The sequence below is a fragment of the Phoxinus phoxinus genome (assembly GCF_949152265.1).
Source record: "Phoxinus phoxinus genome assembly, chromosome: 25".
Taxonomy (NCBI): Eukaryota; Metazoa; Chordata; class Actinopteri; order Cypriniformes; family Leuciscidae; genus Phoxinus; species Phoxinus phoxinus.
The window spans coordinates 7,364,429-7,390,323 of record NC_136900.1 but is presented as its reverse complement, the minus strand read 5'-3'; the positions used below and the strand labels follow the sequence as shown (position 1 = coordinate 7,390,323).

At 37.6% G+C, this 25,895-nt stretch overlaps 2 protein-coding genes across 2 annotated transcripts; both read left to right on the top strand.

Annotated features, from left to right (window-relative positions):
- Positions 1–1,575: 1,575 nt before the first annotated feature.
- On the top strand, positions 1,576–4,188 carry LOC306994012 (uncharacterized protein). Its single transcript, XM_079604286.1, has 2 exons — positions 1,576–1,812; positions 2,199–4,188. Exons 1-2 carry the CDS (start codon positions 1,734–1,736, stop codon positions 3,701–3,703), a joined length of 1,584 nt encoding a protein of 527 aa, XP_079460412.1. The 5' UTR covers positions 1,576–1,733; the 3' UTR covers positions 3,704–4,188.
- A 606-nt stretch (positions 4,189–4,794) lies between these two features.
- LOC306993568 (uncharacterized protein) lies at positions 4,795–10,232 on the top strand. The gene is made up of 3 exons (XM_079603429.1): positions 4,795–4,921; positions 5,009–5,089; positions 5,543–10,232. Exons 2-3 carry the CDS (start codon positions 5,017–5,019, stop codon positions 6,943–6,945), a joined length of 1,476 nt encoding a protein of 491 aa, XP_079459555.1. The 5' UTR covers positions 4,795–4,921; positions 5,009–5,016; the 3' UTR covers positions 6,946–10,232.
- The last annotated feature ends 15,663 nt before the right edge of the window (positions 10,233–25,895 follow it).

Sequence of the window (25,895 nt, the reverse complement as noted above, 5' to 3'; positions counted from 1 at the left end):
CCAACTCCCTTCACATTACAGAATTCATCCTTCCATGTTTCCCTTCTCAAACCTCATTACTCTCCCGTTTCTGTTCCCAGAGCCTGGCCCAGCAGTGGACCCAACTTACCTTGTTTCCTCTTGCGATCATCCAGATATCTCCAGCGGACTTCTTCCAGTGTCTGTCATCCATCTCTTCATCTACCAGTCATCAATCCTGTAAGAAGGAACATACCATTCACCGCCAGTATCCCGCTCTCCAGGTTTTCATTGAACTTCTCACGTACCTGTTCACTGCTATTCCACTCATTGTCAATAAACATCCTGTTAACTTCCATCTCCTGAGTCTGCTTCCATAACATCTGCCATGAAAATGGATATTGACCCTGAACCAGAAGTCCTGTAGCAGTGCAGTGACTTTTGTAGTGTAAATGTGTCACGTTCTGGGTTTGTTATACACCCTGCTGTGCCGTACCTTGGTGCTTGCCCTGACACTAAAGTGTATGATCCAACTGAAGATCATCCCTTTGGGTTAGCTGAAGTGAAGTGTCCAAATGTTGACAATATAACAGAAGCTACACACATTAAATTCATAAATGATCAGGCTAAACTGAGAAGTCATACAGTATTATTTCTGGCAAGTTCAATGCCAGTTGGGAATAACTGGATAACAATCATTGGAAATTAAGAATAAACTTGACCTTTTCTTTTTTAATACATATATGGAAACCTATATCTGAAAAAAACAAAACAAGTTCACATGTGTAAACATGTACACACTCATACTGGTAATATCTGTCATACTGAGTTTTTTAAATTTATTAATCGGTTCCAAAGACTACATGTGACTCAAAGCAGCTCTGACTGGAATTCAAACATATAGAAGAAACGCATATGAATGCGCATTATCTTCACCAGTGCTCTACTCAGAGGTTAATGCTGTGTTAACAAGTTTGCACCCAGAAGATAAAGTGCACCATGGAAATACAGCCTTTTCTGGAACATTACGATTAGAAATCAGAAGCTCCCTCCTAAGGCAGTGTCTCTTAAATGTACACAGTATTATGTACAGCAAATTATTTGTACCATGCAGTGCTGGTATCTGACCTTGGGCAGGTTACAGCATGATAAAAACATCTAAATGTTGGAGTGTCTGTACTGTAAATGGCATGTGCAAGGTCAAAAAAAGGAGGTTCCTTCAGAACGTAGCTCATTAGTATTGCCTTCAATGCTTCCTTCATTACTGCAAAATCCCTGAGGAGATGATGAAAGGGTCTAGTAGGAGTGTGTAGTGGCCAGAATACATTCAAACAGATATACTCTAAACTTTATAAAGAGCTCTACACTGCATTTGGTTACACTTTATTTTAAGGTCTCATTGTTACAGAATTATTATACATTTAAAAATGGACATATCTACACTCAATGTCACTATGAAATGAATATACGTACATGTACAATCTATACTTATTTATACTTGAAAAAAACATTCAACAAACATTCTTCAATAGAAAAATAACTGGAGCTGATAGTTACCTCAGAATGGACATCCCGAGATAAAGCAGAAGTAGTTCTGACTGCGCTGCGATAGTATCGGAAATAGGAAGTGTGATATCAAAAGTGAAACTTCACTGTCAGTGCTGTTAAATGAAACGATCGTACTTTAAGTAAATGTGCTTCATAGTTTTGCTTATATCGTAAGATCACATTTTAAATTCTCAGATTAACAGTGACTTTACTCTCCAGGTTGAAAAATGAAACTAAACAGGACAGAACCAAAATGGCTTTTCACACTGATCCTTGCATTTCACATCACATCTGTACATGTTGAAGGTAATGTATAATGTCATGCAAATGCGTATCTGCTCTTTTACTGTTCTGTACTCTCTTTTTACTTAAAACAACAATATTATTAGTCTTGTACATAATGTTTTTACAAATATTAGTTGTAGTTTACTTTCAATAACTAAAAATAAATCTGACCACTTTAGTGGACACCATGCATATAGGGTTTTAATGTAAGTCAATAGAAATTTATAGGCAAATATTTTCTTTAAAAAAATAATGTAATAAATTACCATGCATTAGAGGGTTAAACCAAAAATGTTTTACATGAGCAGTTATATCAGAGTGAGTCCAAACACTGTATAGTTAGTAGATTGTTCACTTTTAATTAAAATAATATTTTCTGATATGTTTATCTTTAACTTTCTCTTCAGCTTCTCATGATGACGATGAAGTGAGGATCCTGATAGTGGGAATGCGAGGCGGCTCCAGATTCAGCGCTGCAGATCTTCTGTCCGGAAGGAAAGGCGGTGGACAGGAGGACAGAGAGATTGTAAAGACTCCAGTAATTACAGACGAGGGTCGTAGAATGATGCTGGTCACTGGACCAAACCTCTGTGAGGACGACACAGCGAGACAGAGCTTCACAACAGCGCTGTTCCTCTCGTCTCCTGGACCTCACGCCGTTTTAATGCTCCTGAATCTGGAAGATGAAGAGTCAGAAGAGTGTGATGTTGTGAAGCGAGTCCAGGAGCTGCTGGGAGCAGAAGTCCTCCAGTACTGCATTGTTCTTCTGCACCAAAATAACCAGGAACGCTTGACAGAAGCGTCCAGAGGGATCGCTGGAGAAATTATCAACGCATGTGGAGGCAGATTTCACATGATCAGAGACTCTGAACCCAAACCTGCTCAAACCGCAGCTCTCGTAGCGGAAATACACAAGCTAGTTCGGCTCAATGCTCACGGATTTCACTCGGGATTGAATGCGAAACAACAGCTACATTCAGAAAGGCTGGAGCTTTTGAAAAAACTACATGAAATAGAGAAAATCCTGACAGAAAAGGTCAATCAAAATGTAAATGAAGAAAGTCAGCTCTTGTCAGTAATAAATTACCCTTTAGGAGGAGTAGCAGGAATCATAGGATGGATTTCCCTAGTTTTACTTACCGCTCTTGTTGACAATAAAGGAAATTACACAATGTTGAATTTTGGGGCAAGATTTGCAGCACCTGTATTGTTTATGGTCTATCTAAGACATTTTATGAGTCCAGATGTTGCTATACCGCTAAATTTGGCCTTGATAACAACACATGCAGCTATATTTACAAGAGACAGCATAATAATCGAAGGATTTAAGTTTAAAAGAAGTAGCAGAGCTCCAAACTTCAGCGATATTCTAGGGAATTTCTTAATTATTACGTCTGTACCATTTGTTCTGGGTTCATCTCTGGTCTTTGGGACCATCATCAGTGTCAGGTCGTGGTCAGATGTGCTCATCGCGTGTCACGCGGCTCCTGGAGTCACAATCGGGGCTTATGCATTCATATTTCTCTGTGAAACGATGAGTTGTGAATCTCCAGTCTTTGTGCTCGGGTCATTTCTGTGTTGTATCATTGGGGCGACACTTTCAATAGGGTTTGTGACTGTGTTTGCTCTACTTGGTGTGAAGATGACAATAATGCTGCTAATATTAGGGCTTATAATAGCATATTGGCATTTAGAGAGTGAAACTCTACAGACCGTGATCTTTTCTACTGTTTTTGTACTGTTTTTTTCATGTGGTTGTGTGCTCACTGGTTCAATCCTTCTTATTTTAGGGCTGATGATGAGTTTTCTCAAAGTACTTATAGAAAGCTTAGTCAGTTCTTACTTGTTTTATGTAGCATTATTTTTAGGAGCATTAATAATTTGGAGAAGAAACAGTAACAACACCAAATGACGCGTGTGTGTGTGTGTGTGTGTGTGTGTGTGTGTGTGTGTGTGTGTGTGTGTGTGTGTGTGTGTTTATATAATATAGACACAAATACATATTTTACATTCGTAAATATAACAGGAAAGAAGCCATTGACCACAAAATGGCTAATAATAGTGATGTGTTATAATTTTACGACGTCAGCAAAGACATTAAGCAATTAAGTTATTTTTAAAAAGACTACTGTGGAAGTAATATGATACAGAGATGGCAATACTGTCATTTGGTAATAATTGATCACCTGATTATTCTGGTAGCATGGTATTTATGTATATGTCCAAAACATGGTAAAGTCATGGTATTAATGTAGGTCTATATGTCCAAAACATGGTAATGTCATGGTATTTTAAATGCATGCTTTCGTGTACTTAACTGTTTGGTTTGAAAATGTCTTTACCTGCAAGAGTCATTCATAGTCATGTAGATGTTGAACTTAATAAAAAAAAAGACTATCGCTGCTTGGATTGTAATGTAGCTATATTCATTGTATAGTGAATATTCTGTGTTCAACAGTTGAGAACCTTTTTTTTTTTTTTTTTTACAAAGGATTCAGTTCGTGAGTGAGCTATCCGATAGATTAAGACTGAATGACCAACAAAACAGATAATTTTACTACACAAAAGAACCGACTCAAAAGAGTCATTCATTAGCTTCATCGCTACTAGTTCTGATTATAAACACTGGCAAAATATCGTAAGTGACGGTGTTCCCCAGTCAGAATACGACAAAATGTATATTCAAACAAAGGTATTTCAGTAATATTTTACCAGGATACCGCAGTAATGTTCTGACGCGCGTTCAACAGTCCAGAGTTCAGTTGGACGCCAGTGATTGACAGCGAATCTCAAGCCCCGCCCCTTGAGCTGAAACAGGAAATATGATTGGTTAGGAAATGCCGCGCAGCTGAAATTAATGTTCTGATTGGTTTTTGAGTATGTAAAACTAGTCTATTCTTCCCATACTTTCGGTTTTGATATGTGTTTGAATAATAAACTCAGTAAAAATGCGTTTCAACGTTTCAAAACTCATCTCTCCCAAGCTGTTCGACCTTGGTTACATTATATCATGACTCATTATGAGTGGACATGACTCCCTGTTAAATATAGCTGTGGAATCACGCGAGTAAAAGTGAAAGCAAACAAACAGGATTCAACTTCACTGTCGGTGCTGTTAAATGAAACGATCGTAAGTAAACATGCTTCATAGTTTGCGTTATCTTTAATTATAGCCTACTTTTTATATTCACAGATTAACAGTGGCTTTACTCTCCAGGTTGAAAAATGAAACTAAACAGGACCAAATGGCTCTCCACACTGATCCTTGTATTTCACATCACATCTATACATGTTGAAGGTAATGTACAAATTACAATGTCATGTAAATGTATATCTGCTGATACTGTTTTGATGCATCCATTATTAAATCACACGTCTCTCTCTCTCTCTCTCTCTCTCTCTCTCTCTCTCTCTCTCTCTCTCTCTCTCTCTCTCTCTCTCTCTCTCTCTCTCTCTCTCTTGTGGAAATTGTGCATAATTTATTAAAAATTATCATAATTTGATGTAGTTAACTTTCAATAACTGAAAATAAATTGACCACTGTAGTGGACACCATGCATTCAGGGTGGTAATGTAGGCCTAATGTAAGTCAATGGCATTTTGTAGGCAAGCAAATATGTCCTTTTAACCACAAACATGCATCATAGGGTTAAACCAAAAATGGCTTACTTGAGCAATTATATTAGAGACCAACCACTGTAAAGTTAGTAGATCATTTATCTTTTATTTTTATCTTTAACTTTCTCTTCAGCTTCTCATGTTGATGATGAAGTGAGGATCCTGATAGTGGGAATGCGAGGCGGCTCCAGATTCAGCGCTGCAGATCTTCTGTCCGGAAGGAAAGGCGGTGGACAGGAGGACAGAGAGATTAATGTAAAGACTCCAGTAATTACAGACGAGGGTTGTAGAATGATGCTGGTCACTGGACCAAACCTCTGTGAGGACGACACAGCGAGACAGAGCTTCACAACAGCGCTGCTCCTCTCGTCTCCTGGACCTCACGCCGTTTTAATGCTCCTGAATCTGGAAGATCGAGAGTCAGAAGAGTGTGATGTTGTGAAGCGAGTCCAGGAGCTGCTGGGAGCAGAAGTCCTCCAGTACTGCATTGTTCTTCTGCACCAAAATCACCAGGAACGCTTGACAGGAGCGTCCAGAGAAATGATCAACGCATGTGGAGGCAGATTTCACATGATCAGAGACTCTGAACCCAAACCTGCTCAAACAGCGGCTCTCGTAGCGGAAATAGACAAGCTAATTTGGCTCAATGCTGACGGATTTTACTCCGTACTGAATAAAACACAACGGTTAGAATCCGAAAGGCTGGAGCTTTTGAAAAGACTAAAAGAGATAGGCGGCAAACTTGAAGAAAATCAGGTTTTATCTGCAGTGTCTGACACTTTAGGAGTGGTCGGATGGAGTCTGATCATTTCACTGATTGTAGTTGTTCTGGCTACTGAAAGGAAGGTCAAAATATTAATTTTTCAGGCTACTTTAGCTGGACTTGTGACATTTATGGCATCTACCAGAAATGCTTTGGGTCCACATGTTGCTTTTGCACTAAATTTGGCTCTGTGCTCCACAGTTGTGACTGTCTTTATTAAGTATCTTCCGATGCGCAAGTTAAAAAACGTGGGAAATATCAGTACAGAGTTTTTATTTACAGTGGGTTTAGGAGTGACGCTAGGATCAATCGCTAGCATAAGGACTTTTTCTGATGTTTTCATAGCATGCTTTGCTTCTATTGGAGTCGCAATCGGCGCTTTTGCGTTTTTAAATTTATCATTTGAGCTAAAAAAAATGAACGTCCGAGAATTGTCCCTGTTGTTCTTGTTTTGCGCAGTGGGTGCAGAACTCCTGATGTTGTGTGTGATTGTGATCACCGCTCTTTTTGGAGTGACGCTCACAATAATTCTGATCATAATCATGATTGTGATTGCATCAAACACTTTAGATCCCAACATGCAGAAGAATGTAATTGAGTTACTTCCACCGTTAGTGTTTTTTCCATGTGGTTGTGTGTTAATTGGTTCAGTTGTTCTGACGTTAGAGATGGTGTTGAGTTTTCTTAAAGTATGTATAGAATACCTTTTGGGTTCATACTTGTTTTATCCAGCATTACTGTTGTGTTCTTTAATGAAGATGGGACATCAATGACTTTGAAAACCATATTTTTCTACTGATGTCCGACGTCCGTTCCAAAGTAGCTGTGGATTCTGAAAAACTACATTTTTCTGGTATGTCATCAGCGAATCATTGTTGCTCCTGCAGTGTCATTAGTCACATGGTGTATATGGCTCAGGTGATTGGCTCTTGTGCAAAGATGGCAGATTTCAAGCCATCTCCGTCCAATTGGTCCTGCGCCAGATGTGAAAAATGTGAAGAGTACACTCGAACGCATTGAATCCGTCTAGGTATTATTATGTTCTCAGATTTTCTGTTTTGAGTTTTGATTTACACTTTAAGTAATGAGAAAATAATGTGAAAATGCTTTTTGCACTGTTGCCAGGCAGAATTATTATTCATTTGTTATGCATAAATGTTTGGTTTCCGCCAAAAATAATGATAAATGAAGATGAATTGAAATTTAGTCTCTTTCTTATAATTAATATTAAAGGTTCTTGCACACCGAGTCAGAAATTTTCATATGCATTTCATATGCAAAGTTTCGGAGGCAATGTGTAAACGTGATGGACACAACATGTTTTAATGTGTGAAAATTTCGGACGAGAATTTAGAAAATCAGTGTGCAAGGACTTTAACTTCTATTGAACCTGAACGTTCATTTCATATTTATTCTTACCTCATTGTTAGTTTTTCTCATTACATTTTGTTAGATTACTGCTAAAAACAAGAAGAAAAAAATGTGCCAATGAAAAATAAAATAAGAATAACAAATTCCATCAATTATTGTTTTCAGTCAGACAGGCCTCTATTAATATTGCACTTTATTTCATGAATATGCATTATATTCTTTGTAATAAGACAAAATAATTCCTCATCCACTTTATAGACTGAGTTGAAGTCATATTGATATTTTGTGTTAAAAATGGCACTACAGTTCAGTTGGCCGGTAAAACTTTAGGCTGGTTTAACCTCGTTGTAAAGTTGCACAATCATCTTTTACGACTGTTTTCTCACTGCACATGCTTGTGTTTTGACACATATCTCTGAGCTAAACGCTAAAATAGACGCAGTGATTTACAGAAGACACATGAAGATTTATGGATAAAAGATAAAACTTTTATGCATCCGCCCCCGAGAGCCGCGTAAACAGAAAACACTTCCTCTCACACACAGGATCCTGTAGCGACTCTGAGGTCGAGAGGAGAAAGCAAGCAAAAACAGTTGAACCGTAATGGATTGTCGAGGAGGTGCAAAAAGTATTGTTCAGAGGTGAGCTACGAAGTGTTTTCACCCCCGAGAACATTGAGATTATTCCTTCCTTTGTCTCGGGTGCTTCGGGCGTTTTTAATATGGAAGATTTAAGATATTAGAGACGTTTATAATGACTCATTAAAGTAACATTCAGGGCCCAGAGCAACAGATTAAAGCTTAATACATGAAGTCATGAAGATTTTAAAACGGATGAAACAAAAGTGTAATGTTCTTGTTCTTTTTGTAATTTCATATGTAATACAAACACAGTGGATTTTGAGGTATATTTTATGAAACTACAGCTTTTTGGACTTACCCTGGTTACTACAATGTTACATTGGAGTAAAAATCCCATATGAATTTGGAAATCATATTCTTAACACTTTTCTTAAGAACGTTCCCATTAAGTTATGAAAATGTTATTTCTGAATGTTCCCTGATTATCCAGTTTAACATCTCAGTGTCTTCTGTGGAAACTTCAGATCAGTGTCGTCCATGTGAGCGTTAAACACCAACTGTTCAAACAGATGAGTGTGTAAGATGTTAGTTTCAGGATCATCTTTCTCCATCATTTCATCTCATGTGATTCATGCTGACAGAAATGACTTGGAAATGCTTGCTTGAATCTGAGGAGAGGGAATTCATTTTAAACTCATCTCAAAACAGATTAGAGTGAAGATGTGAAGATCTCGCGTTTTTTAGCCCCTACTGGTCAATGTCGTAACTACACTATCATGCATTTAAAAATATTTTTCTCCATTGACAGCCATTCAAAAGTAGCCGTGCATTCTGATTAAATAAAAAAATGTGCGTATGTAGAGAAAAAAACAAGTGATCATCTTTGAGGAGGTCTTTAAACAGCAGATGTGTAACTTTGCTTATGTATTTTTGTTCAAATGTCCTGCGTTCCTTTTGGCAAAGAATTTATTCCACTTCCAGAGCCAGAAGCTTCTGATTATTAAAACAGAAACGCGGGATGATCATGGCTAGAAGCCTCTCACTGACAGACTCCATGCAACATTACGGATAAATCAAATATACATCACGATTAGCCTAATTCCATGAAGACAAATGTGTCTAGAAATATCGGTCAGACATTTAGCGAGTTTTAATGGAGCTCAATGCTTTCTGAAGTTAGTCTGCCTTTTAAATTATGCACATTGCTGCTTTGAACCAAAATGTATAATAAAATATTATAATTTTGCATTTTAAGGGAGAAAATTAATATATTTCCCCAGGTTATTGATTACATAAAAAATTGCAAAAAAAATTGTATTACAAGTTTTACAACTTTGTTTGGGAATGAATCTAAACAATGCAGACGGGAATTTGCCAGCATTTCTGGATACACCATTGGGATTCGGGACGGTGTGTGAATAAGGCCACACAACCACAGCTGGAAATGTGTTAAGCATCGTGTTTACATATCTGTCCGTCACCGTTCCAGGGAATATAATATTCCATAAGCTTACTCTCAACTTTAGTCTCCATCTGGAATCCATCTTTCTCTGCAGCTTCATATTCAAATTGAGCTAATTGTTGATATAAGATTTTATTGTTGTCCCTGAGCAGCTCCTGCATGTTTACTTTGGGTTTCACAGCATTATTCACTCTTTCCCATAGGATGCATTATTATTTCAAGCGATGTAATGTTCTGTAATGGGTTGTTGTTTGATTTTTTTTAAAGATTTGCACGGATGAAGGAACCTAAACTCAGACTGGAAGATCACAGAAAACATTCTTCTTTGAATATATTTAATTCATGTTTAATGCACGTTATTCCATAATATTGTCCAAAAACAACTTTCCTTTTCAGCTGTTTTATCAATCCCTCTTTATTTATTTTTAACTACACTTTCAACATCCAATCAATTTCTCGGAAAATTAAGTCCCATCCTACATTTCTTTCAAAATTTTAAATTTCAGACAAATGGTTTGCCAATGCACTTGTGAAGACTTCAGACACCAACTGTTAAATATTAGGCGATACTTATATTGTAATTATTATGATCTCAAGCTGTAACATATTTAGTGTCTGCTTTACTGAATAAATCATGTTTACTTACTCTCATAATAACTTCTTAGCTGTAGGCTATGACTGCCATTACTTACAGACTCACCTCTGACACAGAATCGGTTTGAATTTAATTGATCTGAAAATGCAATATCAGACTGAATTTAGGCCTTTATTTAGGCTTCTAACGGCTCTGTTTTGTGTCTTAAAGGATTAGTTCACTTTCAAATAAAAATTACCTGATAATTTACTCACCCCCATCATATGTCATCCAAGATGTCCATGTCTTTCTTTCTTCAGTCGAAAAGAAATGAAGGTTTTTGAGGAAAACGTTCCAGGATTTTCTCCATATAATGGACTTCAATGGCAACCAACGGTTTGAAGGTCCAAATGTGAGTTTCAGTGCAGCTTCAAAGTCTCGACACGATCCCAGCCGAGGAATAAGAGTCTTATCTAGACAAACCATCGGCCATTTTCTACAAAATAAAATAAAATAAAATAATATACTTTTTAACCACAAATGCCCGTCTTGTGCCATTTTCTGAGATGCGCCACGCATTACATCATCACGTAGGAAAGGTCACGTGACGTAGTCGGGAGTGTACAAGTTTGGAGTAGGAGGACCGTTCAAAGTTATTGTATGTTGAATGACATATTTATATGTGTTTGTGTCAGTTTATTGTTTAAAATGGTCCTTTCGTGTGCATATCCTGGATGCTTGACGATGTCACGCATATTATATTATTATAAAAAAAGCATTATATAAATTGTAAAAGAATGAGAAATTGTAACCTTTAATAATAACAATAATAATAATAATAGCAGATGACAGGTCCCTGTATATGTTTACAGCATTAGTTGAGAGAGATTTGAATATCAGGCCCTACTGTACCTGATATTTAGCCAAATTAATTGATTTTCTATATTAAATCAAGATCAGAGCCCCCCCCCCCATCTATAATTCTCACTCCAAGCGTAACTCAAAAGTTGTTAGCCCTGCCTTTAGCCAACAAAATAATAATGTATTGTTGTACATTATCATGTGTTGGGGAAATTAATTTGATGTGCAATGATATCAGATTTTGGCGTGCCGCTGGTGTTTATTTGTGAAGTTGAACCGCATGTCACTCGAGAGGTTTTGACTCGGCAGCAGGTAATCGGGATTTATTTGACCCCTTCACAAGCTTTTCCTCAACAGGATTTAGCTTGTTCACAGTTTGATTTAGTGTTTATATTTATTTGGGGTTTTAGTTCCAACCCTCAGAAGGAGACGTACGCTGGTATATCATAGCTTTGTGTTTACACTGCGATTCAAACACGAGCTGTTGCATATACAGTCAAACCAAAAATCATTCAGACACCAGATATCATTTTTGATATCTTTTCACTAATGGGTCCCAGACACTATAGTTCATTTATGTAAGTGAGGAGAGCAAAATAAAGTAAACTGTGACATATTATACCCAAACATTCTTCATACAGCGACTACCAGTAAAACATAAAAATATAAGAGAAAAAATTATTCAGACACTTTGAGCTGATCATGTTTTGCTGAAGTGTTTTTCTTGAATTGCTAATGCTCTTTTTACACACAGACTGAACACAATGAAGCATTGCTTGGTAACTGGTTGAGCTAAACTGGTATTATCTAATTGTGTAGTTAAATTTAACAGCTGACAGATATTCAACATAATTCATGTGTGACAGTCTAACAGAAGGAGGGACAAAACCAGAGAAATATCAACTGAGTTCTGCTCATATTTTATTACCATTTTCTAAACTACAGCGAATAAACTGTGATAATATGAGAAATATTGAAATTGTCAGAATCAATTTTGGTTTGAATTCTATATATAGGCCATATATATATATATATATATATATATATATATATATATATATATATATATATATATATATATATATATACATGAATGTACTTTACCTACAGTACTTAAAGGTATGATAGCTTGTAATAAGATACAGTTTTTGCCAGTTTGCGCAGCATTGGATGGGAATAACATTCCTTTGGGTTTTCCATCCATACAGGATAACCGTCCTGCTAATCGTCTCCTCATGTGAAGTCTTTAAGAACATCATGCAGAGGTGGATTACTCCGCAAAACCCTGTTTAACGTATCATTGCCCACTGAATCTCCTTCAGATGTTCACACACATCGCTGAAGCCCGAGCTCTCGTGCTTCATTTTATGGCGTCTTAATTCTTACAATCCTTCCCTCCCAAATTCATTCCAGGTTCCTGCACAAATCAAAGCGCCTCACGGTCATTCCTCTGAATGACATGGGTTGTAATTCTGTTTAATGGTTCAGAGAATTTGACGCAACCTTTCATCAGCTTAAGGCACTCAGACACTACAAGATAATCGGACGTTTTGGGCCCAATTCATCCCTTCCGATATTCCTTATCTCAGGGTTTCTCAAACTCGGTCCTGGAGGGCCACTGTCCTGCACAGTTTAGCTCCAACCCTGATCAAACACACCTAGCTGTGAGTTTCTAGTGATCCTGAAGACATTGATCAGCTTGTTCAGGTGTGTTTGATCAGTGTTGGAGCTAAACTGTGCAGGACAGTGGCCCTCCAGGACCGATTTTGAGAAATCTAGATGGTTCTATACTAATTATCTTTTCAGATTTTCCTCACAATGTGTGTTAAGCCCGGGACACACCAAACCGACGGCAAAGAACTAGCGCTGATGAAAGCCGACTGTGTTGTCGCCTTGCGTCGCCTGCGTCGGGGGGAAAAGCTGCACTTGAACACACATAGAGAACTACCGGCGACTGCCAGATACTCTGCGCACTCTGCGCCTGCGTGTGAATGAGACAACTGGCTATTTCTGCAGATATATTCGTCTATATTTGTCATTCAAAAAGGGAAACCGACGCTGCAGATACACAAACCATAAACAAAGCAATGTATACTTACCGTTTTGAATATCAATTTTGCTAAACACTTTCTTTATTCCACTCTGCTCATGTTTATATTTAAATATTTGCAAGGAACACTCAGATAAGATGACGAAACATTAGAATAGCCTTCTATCTGTTTGACTTCTTTGCTCGCTGTTTTGCTATTATTCTCGTGCACTGACTCGTACACTAAGGCTATGTTTACACGGAAACGATCTGAAGAGAAAATGCAAAAGTGGCGTTGCGTTATCACTTTTGATTCTGCGTTTAGACGAGCGTTATGGGGGGAAACCTGCGTGCATATGGTGACGCAAAAGTGTGTGTAATTCTATGTAGTGTGCTCTCCAGGCGGCTAGGTGGCAATGTGAAGTCCGCGCGGCAGCGTACAACCTTCCTTCTATTTCTCTCCCTAGAAGACTTTTGCGTTTTTACCCTTTAGACGGGAACGGTGGAGCGTTTATAAGATTTCCACTCTGGAGGGTGGTTTCACTTTTTTCCCGCCGTTTTTACACGTTTTCACCCGCAAGCGTTCTCGTATAAACAGGGCCTAAGCTGAACAGCCAATCAGAGTTCCCTCTAACGCTCAAAAACGGTCCGATGCTGCCCAACAGCCGATCGTCGGCTTTGTGTGTCCCGGGCTTTAAGAGTGATGACATCGTGGATGCACAATCTCAAATCCTAAATATCCAAAATGGTTAATATTTACGATCAGAAATCCTGTTGTGTTGTGTAGGTTTGTGGATCAAAACCCGCCCAATCATGGCTAAAACTATTCCAATCGCGTTCCGGCAAAGGGTTCCCTTAGTAAAAATTGCATCCCGGGGAGTAAAAAGGTATTGACTTAGGCCACATTTACACATAGCCGGGTATTTAGAGAAACGAATATTTCTCCCCCTCCGTTTTCAATAATAACATCGTGCACACAACCCGCATAAATACGCCGTCGAGCGCCTTTATAACTATGCTAAACCTATGGGCGGCAGTGTAGGGAGAAGGATAAAGCCATGCAAGCCAATCAGAATCCTCAGAATCGACAAGAGAGAACCTAAAACCCCGTTTCTCCCAGTTGACACGACAACATATAACCGGCGTTTTCAGAAATCTCCACTTTGGCCGGAGTTTTTAGAAATGATCGTTTTCTGGGATAAAAACGGCGTTTTCGTGTAAATGACAGGCCAAAACGCAGATAAATATCTGCGTTTTCCCATCGTGTAAACGGGGCCTTAATTCATGTTTTCCTGCTCTGTTTAGTTTCGGTTATGTTCCTGTAATTATCATCAGCTGTGTCTTATTTAAATTTTGATTATCCCCTGCATATATACTCCCTGTTCAGTTTAGTCCTTTGTTCGTTATGTCTTATGGTTGTGTAACTCGTGTTACGTATTAAAGTCTATACAAAGGTAATTCTTAGTTTGTGCGTGTTATCTACTACCCAAGAGCGTTACAATAACCCTCGTCATGATGTTTGAAAAACGTTCCATCAAAAAAAAAAAACATGACGTGCCGTTAACATATTTCGATGACTAAAATATGATCAATATCAAACTGTAACTTTGAGAAAAATTGCATTTTAATTGCAAATATGCAACAATTCAATATAAAATGGTGGTCGGTTTTCTTCAAGTAACCTCACGTTGAGCTCAATATGAAATAGATTTGTGAAATACAAGACAAAAATGTAGTATGGGACTTGACTTTCTCCACGAGGAACTGATTGGATGGTCAAAAGTGTCTCTATGAAGGTGGTTAAGAAAGATTGATGACATCATCGGAAAAGGAAAGTTGTTTCAGAGGCGGTGCATGTTATTGCATTTTGATGACATATTATGAAGACAAAAATGTTTTTTTTTTCTGGAATAGCAAGCAATGATGAAACGATGCATAAATGTGTTGATTGATTTCACAACGATTCTAAAAATGAGCAAAGTAAAATAAACAACCAGCATAAAATAGTATCAAAATGGTTCATTATTAACCATATTATTAGAGATTCCGGTTTCATCATTGTGATTGATGGGGCAGAACTTTTATGTAAACACATTTGATGTTGTATTTTCCTATCTGAGCCCAAACAGAAGCTCCTCTGACAGAGTGGCCGTCTGGAGCGGATCAAGCCTCATGAGACGCTAAACTAGGTTAGCGGAGATGCTTGATCAACCAAACGAATGTCTAATTTTAATGAAGCAGTGATGCTCTCTGAGATTATGTGCACTTCAGATTTGCTGTTTTTGGGAAAACCAAAACCGCTCTGGAGGACTCGTACTATGACATGTATGTAGATACAGTAACCTACTGTATAGCTCTAATAAGTCTAGAACAAATTTATCAAATCAAATGCCTTAGTAAAGCTACGAAACTCATATGGCATCCTCTGTGTAATAAGTTTGAGATATTACCATTGGGTCAAATATTTAGGATACTGTGTTTTTTTTTTTATATATGGGGGAAAAATCCAGTAAAATTCTTAAAATGAAAGGTAGTGTTTTTAGTTTACTGAGCGGGTCTCAGGCTACATTTACACATGGACGGCTATTTTCATAAACGGACATCTCACATCTCTCCGCTTTCAAAAATAAAATCGTGCACACCTGTCAGTTTTCAGAAAAGTGTTTGTTTACACAAACCCGTGTATATGCCGTCAAGAGCATGCCAAACCTGTAGGTGGCAGTGTAACGAGAAGCTCAAGCCTACGTTAGCCAAGTCAAAGTTTTCCATAATCTCCACTCTGGCCGGAGTTTTTAGAAAGGATCTTTTCCAGAGGCGAATTCTCCGTTTGCATGTAAACGAAGAGCACAAACTAAGGGAAATGTCTCCGTTTTTCAAAATAACTATGTACGTGTAAACGGGGCCTCGTATAATAACGGGGACTCACGTGTTTTTTTATTTATGTTTTGTTGGTCCTTTGTGTGTACGCATGTTTAAACACAAGCAACAAAAAAATCCCCATGGGGATAATAAAGTAATCAATCAACCAATCAATTAATTACCATCAAATTTCATGTGGTTAATTTTTATATACATTTTGTAATTTCTTCATCCAAAATATTACTCATCTTGGGTTGAAATGTAACCTATAACATGTTCCCAACTGGCTTTATTAGATAAAATAAAGTGTAATATAAAATATAATGTAAAATTAAACAGATGTGACATCCTCATCTCAACTACTTATCCCCTGGTAAGCTGATATTTTATTTTGCACAGTGGACATGACGTTGGACTTTGAAACTGTGTGATAAGTCAGATCCCTCTGTGTCCACTGAGGACGCGTTTCTCCGAGGAGGTTTGGGCCAATCCAGATGCTTCTTTGAAGTTCAGACGCGGTGAAAATGCTCCATGGGACACAGTCAGTTCCCCAGTCAGCTTTTACACATTTTTGACTTTTTCCATCTGTTGAGCATATTTTCATCCATCTGCGTGCATGTCTTGCTCATGTGGCGGCTCCTATTTTATGCTTCTTTCCATGTGGAAATGGTGAAAATGTCTCCCAGGGGTTTTGCATGCATGCGAGGGGGACATCAGGTCATATTAATGATATTTTGTAAATATAAACACTATTGTGGTGTTTATCTGCCACATATTGAGTGGTGATGCAAGTTTAAACTCAGCTTCCATCCCTTAATAATTTCCCCCAATAATATACAGAAAAGCATCGCTATTTACTAGTCGAAATTAGGCGCGGACGCTAGCTCTCGGTATCTTGAAAACGCCACGCTGATCTTGATCCTCGATTTAATTCTCCTTTTGTCCCAAAGTGTGCTTGCCATGGTCCATAATGTTTGAACGAAACAACAACAGCGTGAACGCGCCGCTAGACGTAACGCTGTTGTCCACGTCTGTCGCCATGGTTACTATGGCAGTACAGGCGGAAACCAGGGATAACGCGGATATTATGTAATTGACAGGCCACAAGTGAACAGGGAGTCATTATTTAAAGGTAGTTTTTAATCGTAGTTTTTGTAACACCGTACCTCACAGCACATCCAATCTGGGACCAGCACATCAGGAAGTATCGCGTGATATCAGGTCTCGCGATGTAACAAATTGCTTTACGGCAAAAAAACCCTGCTAAAATTCTGTCATTATTGCGCTCCCTCGCGCTGTTCGAACCCGAATGAAGAAGAAGAATACAGCGAAGAAATTCCCGAACCTGCATAGGCCTGCTTTAAAATGGGAATTTCTCTGACATTTAAAATCTTTGGGAACTTTTGGATATTGTAAGTACAGAACTGCAGGAAATATATCACACTGTGCAAGTGATTTTGGGATATTTTATTACAAAAAATCTTACATATTGTACCTTTAATAATTTCTCCCAATAATATAACGAAAAGCATCACTATTTACTATTGACGACGACAACTCTTCAGTTGACTCAACTCTGAATCAACATGCAGCAATGCTATCATTTCTTAACAAACAAGTATCCATTACTTCAATGAGCTCATTGTTTCTGCCTTAATTATTACATTGTTTAAATTAATCAATTTTTAGCTAACTGTGATTTTGTATATGTACATTTCTGAAATACATAACTAAGAAAGTTACCTCTGATAACAGATCACTCCAAATTGTAACGTGGCATTTTCTGTACAATTCTATACAAATAAATATGAATTGAATTGAATCACACATCACGGGTTAAAAAAACAAGCAAAAAAAAAAAATTACATTGACGATGGGATCTCATGTGTCAATCTCGTTCTGTCTGGCATTAGCCATCTGCTCCGGGTTTGTTTTGGTGATCAGAGAGCAGAACATTTCATCCACCTGCTTGTTCCCAACATCATCTCAAATTAGCGCTAAATGCTCAACCATTAGCATCATGTCCCGGACACAAATTGCAAACTATCTCTTATGAAATGTACTGCTGCAGTCCAGGGACGTCAAGCTCTGGTGCTTGATGAGTTTTTCCATATGCATTAGTGTTTTAGATGACAAGTCGAGGTTAGGTGTGTTTATGAGAGCAAAGGGGTTTGTGATATTCTATGGAAAGAGTATATAAATCACAATGCAGGAAATTGGTGAATTTGATGGATGCAAAGAAAAAAATATTATTCCTATTTTACCAATAAAAGGACTTTATATATTAATTTTTTTATAATTTATATATTTGGTATACCATGCTATCATTTCCTTTTTGGACCTCTGGTCAGAAAAAAACAAATATCATATTTAATCTATATTAAATATGATTTATTTAATATAAATAAATGTATCTATAATACAATGTATTATACATAGGCAAATGTATGCCTATGTATAATTGTAATTTAATAAAATGTAATTTTTATTTACTTTTCATTTAATATGAAAATATATTTACAATTCAGAGCCACCGTACAAGCGACCGACAAAATCCAGAATGGCATCTGACAAGTTGATACACTTTACTTTAGTCTCACAGCACAAAGTACTGTATGAAAAACAAAATGTGAATTACAAAGAGTTAAGAGGTAATTTCGCAACTCCTTGATTGGTGCAGCAGATTAATGGCATATTTCAAGAGAATCGTTCAAATTGGTATAGAAGCATGAAATTTGGCACAGATACTCTCTAAGGGTCACTTTTTGGGAAAAAGGCGTTGGCCACCCAAAAATTCAAAATTTTTGTTCAACATATAAAAAAATCAACATTATGTCACGATTGACATAATGAGCATTTGACAGAAATTAGCGGCCATCTTGAAAAAATGGCATCACCATCTTTTTTCAAATGGTGATGCTATCATGAAATTTGGTACAAATGGAGGTGAAACTCTCCTTCCTCTCGGCGCAATCTCAGGATTGGATGGACCCAATATTTGGGTATATCTTTTTATCTTTTTAAGAAGAAAGAGGGCAACAAAATCATCCTCACTGCTTGACGAATTCATTTAGTATTTTTTGTGTTTTCTTCCACACAGGTTTAATAAATACGCATCGGACTCAGTATGCAAGGTTTCTGAGCGCGACGAATTTTTAGGCTGACGAACACGAAAAAACGCATACGAAAATTTCAGACTCAGTGTGCAAAGGCCTTTAATATGGCACTGATATCTTATGCAGATTTGGGACATGATTCTGCGCAGTAGTGAATGTGAAGTAAAGCCGCGATATCAAGGTCCCGCCCGCACTCCCGAAGAAACGGTTAGTACAAAGTTTACTGTGTGAAATAAACAGTTATGGACGGGTAGGAATTAAAGTTGAAGCTCCAATCTCATCCCGAAAATCCCCAAGAAAGTCTGTTGGTGCCTCAGTGACTTCGTTTAGAGAAGCTGTAAATCATGATGTCACATTCACGTTTTTATAGCATTAAATAACAAACTAAGATCAGACTTTTTTAAAAAACGAACACTTAAATTTAAATCAGCGTGATAAAAACAAACTATCTAAAATAACAGAAAATATCTTCGAAAAAAATACATTTGAAGTGTAATTTGATTGTTTCGTTTCCATCGCGTCCATTTGACTTCATGGGGAGCCGGAGTTTATGAGCTATACTGGGACCAGCCACCATCATGCAAGAGTGTTGTGGATGGTTGCCAAGGTGTTGCTACGGTATTCTGGGTGGTTGCTGAGGTGTTCTGTGTGATTGGCCCTTGTATTATTTTCTTTCATTTTCTTCGGCTGTCTCACCTGGCTGTCCTGTCGTTGGTCACATGGTTTGCGAATACTCATCTGTGGCCGGTTAGCAGATTTCTACACATCTGCAAAGATTGGTGTACACAACTTTAGCCTGTTGAACCTCATTCTCAGAACTCCACATGCCTAGCAGACACAGCCGTTAATATTCACTGCACACGTACTGTATCCCAGCATGCCGCAGTTGCTAAGTGCCTCTCTGAGGAACATTGACCTCACCGTGGAATGGGGTTTCGTGCTTAGAATAGTCATTACTGAGGCCAGCAAACGCAAACACAGAAGAAAAACAAGGCGAGCGTGAGGAAACGAGTGTTTATTGTGTGATTTCATGGTTGACTGAGAGAGGGCACGTGACATCAGCTTTCTGTCTCTCACAATTTGTCAGTATTTATAACTTTTGGGTCGAGTCTGGATCTTCTCTGTGGTTTGGCCGTGGCAAGATGCTAAATCTGTCTTGTTTTCAGTTTTTTTTTTTTTTTTTGAAACTGTAAAACTAGGATCGATCACCCAAAAATGAAAATTGTGTCATCCTTTACTCTCTCTTCCAACATCTATGTAATTTATTATCTTATTTAAAGCTACACTATGTAATTTTTTTAGCAAAAACCACTTTGTTCTTTAAAATGATATGTGCTCATTGATGTATAATTACTTCTACCAACTAATCAAGAATTCTCGTAAGCGTAGAATCTGCCATTTATAATACATACGGGTGAGCTGCTCGAATGGCGGAAACCATGTTGCGCCTCCATCTTGAAAATACATTAGCCAAAGAGGGACATACCTGGAAATTCAATCTTCGCCTTTCGCGTTTTTACACTCAGTGGCACCGTGACGAATGCGAGCGGAGATTACTCACGACTGCCGGGAGATTTGAAATAGGCCACCATAGGAGTTAAAACGCCCTCGGAATGGGAGGGGCTAGAAAGTAATATTCAGTTGGTAGTCATATACAATTTCACCACTAGATGGGAGTAATTAATACACAGTGTAGCTTATAATGGAATTTCTATGATCCTGGATTCATACTCAGACAGAAAGTAATATTCAATGGCGATTTTCCCTCAACCGAAGCTATAGTAGGCCTACATGTAAAAAAATGCTGCATTTATATTTTGCACCAGACTTAATGCTAAAAACACCTTTATTTTGAAAAAGTAACATGAATAAAGACATAAATCCTCATATAATGTCTGGTCATCATCATGCTCTCCTCCATTTTATGTTGTGAACTACAAAATACACATAAATATTACCTTTAAATAATACAATAAATGACAAGCAATTAGCCTATGAAACCAATGAATGCATGAACTCGCGATCCTACAAAATGCTTTTTAAACTTTATACCGGGTCCTAAAGTAGGCTACAACTTTGCTGAATAATTTCAGTGCTCAATACTCACCTTTTTTTTTTTTAACTTGTGACGATGAATATCTGTATTATTTTGGGAATGTTTGTTTCAGTCTTGAAACAAGGCTGGTTCGGCTGGTTCGGTTTCACTCGCTCTCCCGCGCATCCGCATTTGAATTCTCCGCACCAACGGTTTTCCTCATCAGGCCATTTTGCGCGTGCGCACAATGTTTTGTATGTAGGACTTATTCTGCAAACAGATTTTTCACTTCGACTTGATAGATTGACTGAGCAGCACAATTAAATATTTTCGGTGAATATACATTTAAAATTTTAAGTGAAGACATTAAGCTATATGATTTGTACAATTCACATCTTTTTTGCATAGGGACATCATTTAGTCATTTATTGAGCAAATGGGATTGTTTCACATTCTCTAAAAAAAAAAAACTTTTTTAAAAAGTGCAGTGCAAAACAAGATTACTTTCACTTCATCCTCCATGTTGCATGAATTTAGCTATTTATTTATTTTCCTTATAATGAGGAATCTTTGAGGCAAGTGTTCATTGTAGGCTACTATGAAAATAGTGTAGGCCCAAAACTGTGCACTACGGAAACACAGCATAACTTTCAAAACGGCCTTCTAGTTAAAATAACACCCAAAATACATACCCAAGTAAATACATTTTATATTTTAATATTTAATTACATTCAATGCATTTCCCAACCCTAATAAAATAAAAAATAATTCTAAAACAATAAAATATACTGCTTTAATATTACAAAATGGCTTTGGGTGTTTTAGTGCCATGAAATCCATGTCTTTATAGCCGTAGTGGCACCAGAGTATACTCAAATCAAATTGGCCATTTCGTTTTTAATTGTTTGATTATCTAAAATGCCTTAATATATGGTAGGCAGCAGCAGGAACACCATAATAGTCCTCTTTCATTTAAACACACATTGTGCAACATCACTTTACTAATGCCGAAGATGAAATGATCAAAATTATCAAAAGCTTCAATCCATTTTGAACTGCTTGTGTGTTTGTTGACTCACTAGAGTGTGTTTCACCTCAGAAGCTGCATTGATTCTGTATTATAATGGCATTGTGCAATAACAGGTGTTTCCGTGGACACTTCAGACTCAATCTCATCTGTGTTCTGGCAAAACGGTGATCGATAGACTCGTCTGCTATACGCCCAGCACCATTTTCCTCCCCTGCAAAACAGCATCTGCCTGTAAAGCATGCTCTTTTCTCCTCCGTGGCCTGCATACTAAATCACAGGCCCCCTCACCTCCGTAAATCACAGCTGGAGCTCCAGGCTCCCTTTATTTCATTATGCAGGAATCAACTGTAACTAATCATATTATGTTCTCCTGTTATGGCGTGATATATCAATGAGTCTGGTGGAAAAGCAAAGTGTGAATTTTAAATGCCACTTACATAAGTTAACATGAATTGAAATGGCTTTATTTTTCTTCCATATAACAAGGATTTCAAATTGTCCTTGATCTTTTGAGGTAAGAATTCATACTAGGGGGGAAAAAATCTGAACTTTCAAACTGCATTCCCGTTAAAACACTGTTTTATGCCGCAAAAAAACCTTGGCAATGAAATAAAATGCAATTCATAATAAATATTTCTTTTCATTATTCATTTTATACATAAATAAATAAAAATCAATAATAATAATAATAAACTATTGATTGGCAAAGCATATAATTATTGAATATTTTAATGAAATACAACTCGTACCTGGTACAGTATGAACATATCAGAATGGATTGCTTCACTATTGAAATGAATAAGCCTTGACATGTTTAGAGAAATTAACTGGCACTGGCAGCAGCCAAAACCCCCTTTTTTATTCAATATTAGTATTTGATTACAGTATAGATAATATAAAATAGATTAACAGAGACATTCCGAAATGTTCCCATAAAACTTCCCCAGCTCATGTTGGAATATTATAAACCAAGTATGCATAATAGTTCACACAGTTAGTGACTTTGTGAAATATGAAAATATCCAAAAGTTGCATTTTTTAAAATGCACAGCTTCAAAACCTTCATATAAACAGGAAAACTGGAGAAGTTACTTAAAGGAAATGTTGTGTTCCAACACATGAAGTGCTCTCTTCCCTTTTATTTTATTGAAATCCAACTCGTCCCTGGTACAGTGTGAACGGGAACATCAGAATGGATTGCTTCAATATTTGAAATGAACAAGTCTTGACGTGTTTGGAGAAATGAACTGGCACTGGCAGCAGCCAAAACCTCTTTTTATTAAATATTAGTATTTAATTATAGATATAAAATAGATTAACAGACATTCCGAAATGTTCCCACAAAACTTCCCCAGCTCATGATGCAATATTACATCACAAAAGAACACGCCGAGGTCATAAAATGCACCGTTTCCCATCAGACTTGAGTTTTGCCATTTTATACCTTGGACATTGATTAAAATCAATAGCACATCTATGAACGAGCCACCAGCCACAAAAGAGATCTAACAAAGTTATGAAAGCGCATTTGAAGCTGTGCCAACATCCGTGCAGGACTTAATGAAGTTCAGAAAGGTTATTAGGACAGACGATATCGATTCAACAGCGCAAACTGTAGAAGACACAATAGTGGCCACTGGACAACAATGTCAGTCCGTGTCTGAAACTTGGAATGTATATTCTTGGTTAAAGGTACATCCTTCCACACATTCTTGAATTCAAAGCGAACGCCGTCAAGCACAATGCCTGGAAAAGGGATATTTCAGGGCTCACGTCCTGTTCATCCGATGTCATCACGACGAGGTCGGCGCGTGGAATCGACTCGACCTTCAAGAATTCCGTTTGGAATCTGATTTCCTCTTGAGTAGAAAGTTTAAAGGCGTTTAAATTCCAGTGAGAGAATTCACTTCTGTAAATAAACCATGTCTGCATAAATATTCACACAATAAAAAATTTAAATGTCAAAAAGTTTTAAAAAACAACGCTTCACAACCGTCAAATAAACAGGAAGTTCTTAAAGGAAATGTTGAGCTATATGTTTTTACATGGAAGTGCTCTCTTCCCCTTTAGGACTTTCCTAGAATGTGAAATACCTATGGCTTATGTAACTTGGTACTTAAACTCTGTCAAAATGACAAACCAAGAAACAACACATTAACTTGTTGGACAACCAAACGTTAAAGGAACACTCCACTTCTTTTGGAAATCATTTTCCATCTCCCCTAGAGTTAGACAGTTGAGTTTTACCGTTTTCGAATCCATCCAGCCGATCTCTGGGTCTGGCGGTAGCACTTTTAGCATAGCTTAGCATAGATCATTGAATCTGATTAGACCGTTAGCATCTCTCTCAAAAAAATTACCAAAGAGTTTTTATATTTTTCCTATTTAAAACTTGACTCTTCTGTAGTTACATCGCGTACTAAGGCCGACAGTTGAGTTCAGGCAGGCCAATATGACTAGGAACTATACTCTCATTCCTGCATAATAATCCATGAACTGCAGCCGTACCAGCAGCGCAATGATATGACAAACTTAGTGTCGGTCACTTTGGAAGTTACCGAGCTGGGGACTATTTTCAGGCGCTGCGTAATATCATTGCGCTGCTGGTACGGCAGCAGTTCCTGGATTATTACGCAGGAATGAGAGTATAGTTCCTAGTCACATTGGCCTGCCTGACCTCATCTGTCGGTCTTAGTACACGATGTAACTAACTACAGAAGAGTCAAGTTTTAAATAGGAAAAATATCGAAACTCTTTGATAATTTTTTTGAGAGAGATGCTAACTGTCTGATCAGATTCAATGATCTATGCTAAGCTATGCTAAAAGTGCTACCGCCAGACCCAGAGATCGAAGATTTACGTTGTGGCAACGTCTCTGGCACGTTGCATTTCTGTATGTCTACGTGCTCGCAACATTGTAACAACGTAGAATTGTAAGACGCGACAGTGCTGTAGCAACGCTGTTACGCGACATTCAGCAACTGAGAGATGACGTTCTGACAAAAAAATTTTAAATGCTGATAGATATGCCGATAGATATGCCTATAGATATCCCCCATTTAGCATTTTGTTAGATAATTATATACTTTTTAAATATTGTTTATCCTTATTAAATATTTAATGGGGCTGTCAGTAAATTAGCCTAATTAATCGACACCTGCAAGTGTACACTTTGAAGAGTAAAAATGACAGAAGGTTTCGTTAATTCAACTTTATTAAAACTGAATGGTAATCAAATTGCACTTCCAAAAGTCATACATTTGTGAAAAAACGAAATAAACGAATATACAAATTTATTTTAAGTATAATAAATAAAACATAAAAAGCAAAGGCAGATCAGAACATTTAATGAACAAAACCGGGTCTGTATGGCAGACAGTAGTCGAAAGCCGGCCGATAAAGGTCGGTAACCGGAAACATCCACAAAGCCAGAGGAGCAAAGAAACGAATGAGACTAAATAGCGGAAAAATCAAATGAAAAACTAAAACAGTCCAAGCGAGGCTACATTAGTCACATTAGAAATTAAAGTTGTAGGCTGTGTTTGATAGCTGAGGCTAAATTAAACGCAATACTCACGTATCCTTGCTCGATGTTGAATGAGAACACAATGAGCCCAACAGGTGATTGGAATTTAAAAGGCTGATTTTCCCGCTTCAGGGCAGTGACGAGTGACGAGTACGTAATGTAGTCCAGTGGTTGTCCAGACACAACCTTAAGCAATGGCCCTGAACGGTGGTTTAATGTCAACATTGTGACAACGCTGTAACAACCTCACCACACAACGTAGTTAAAGCAACCTTTTGG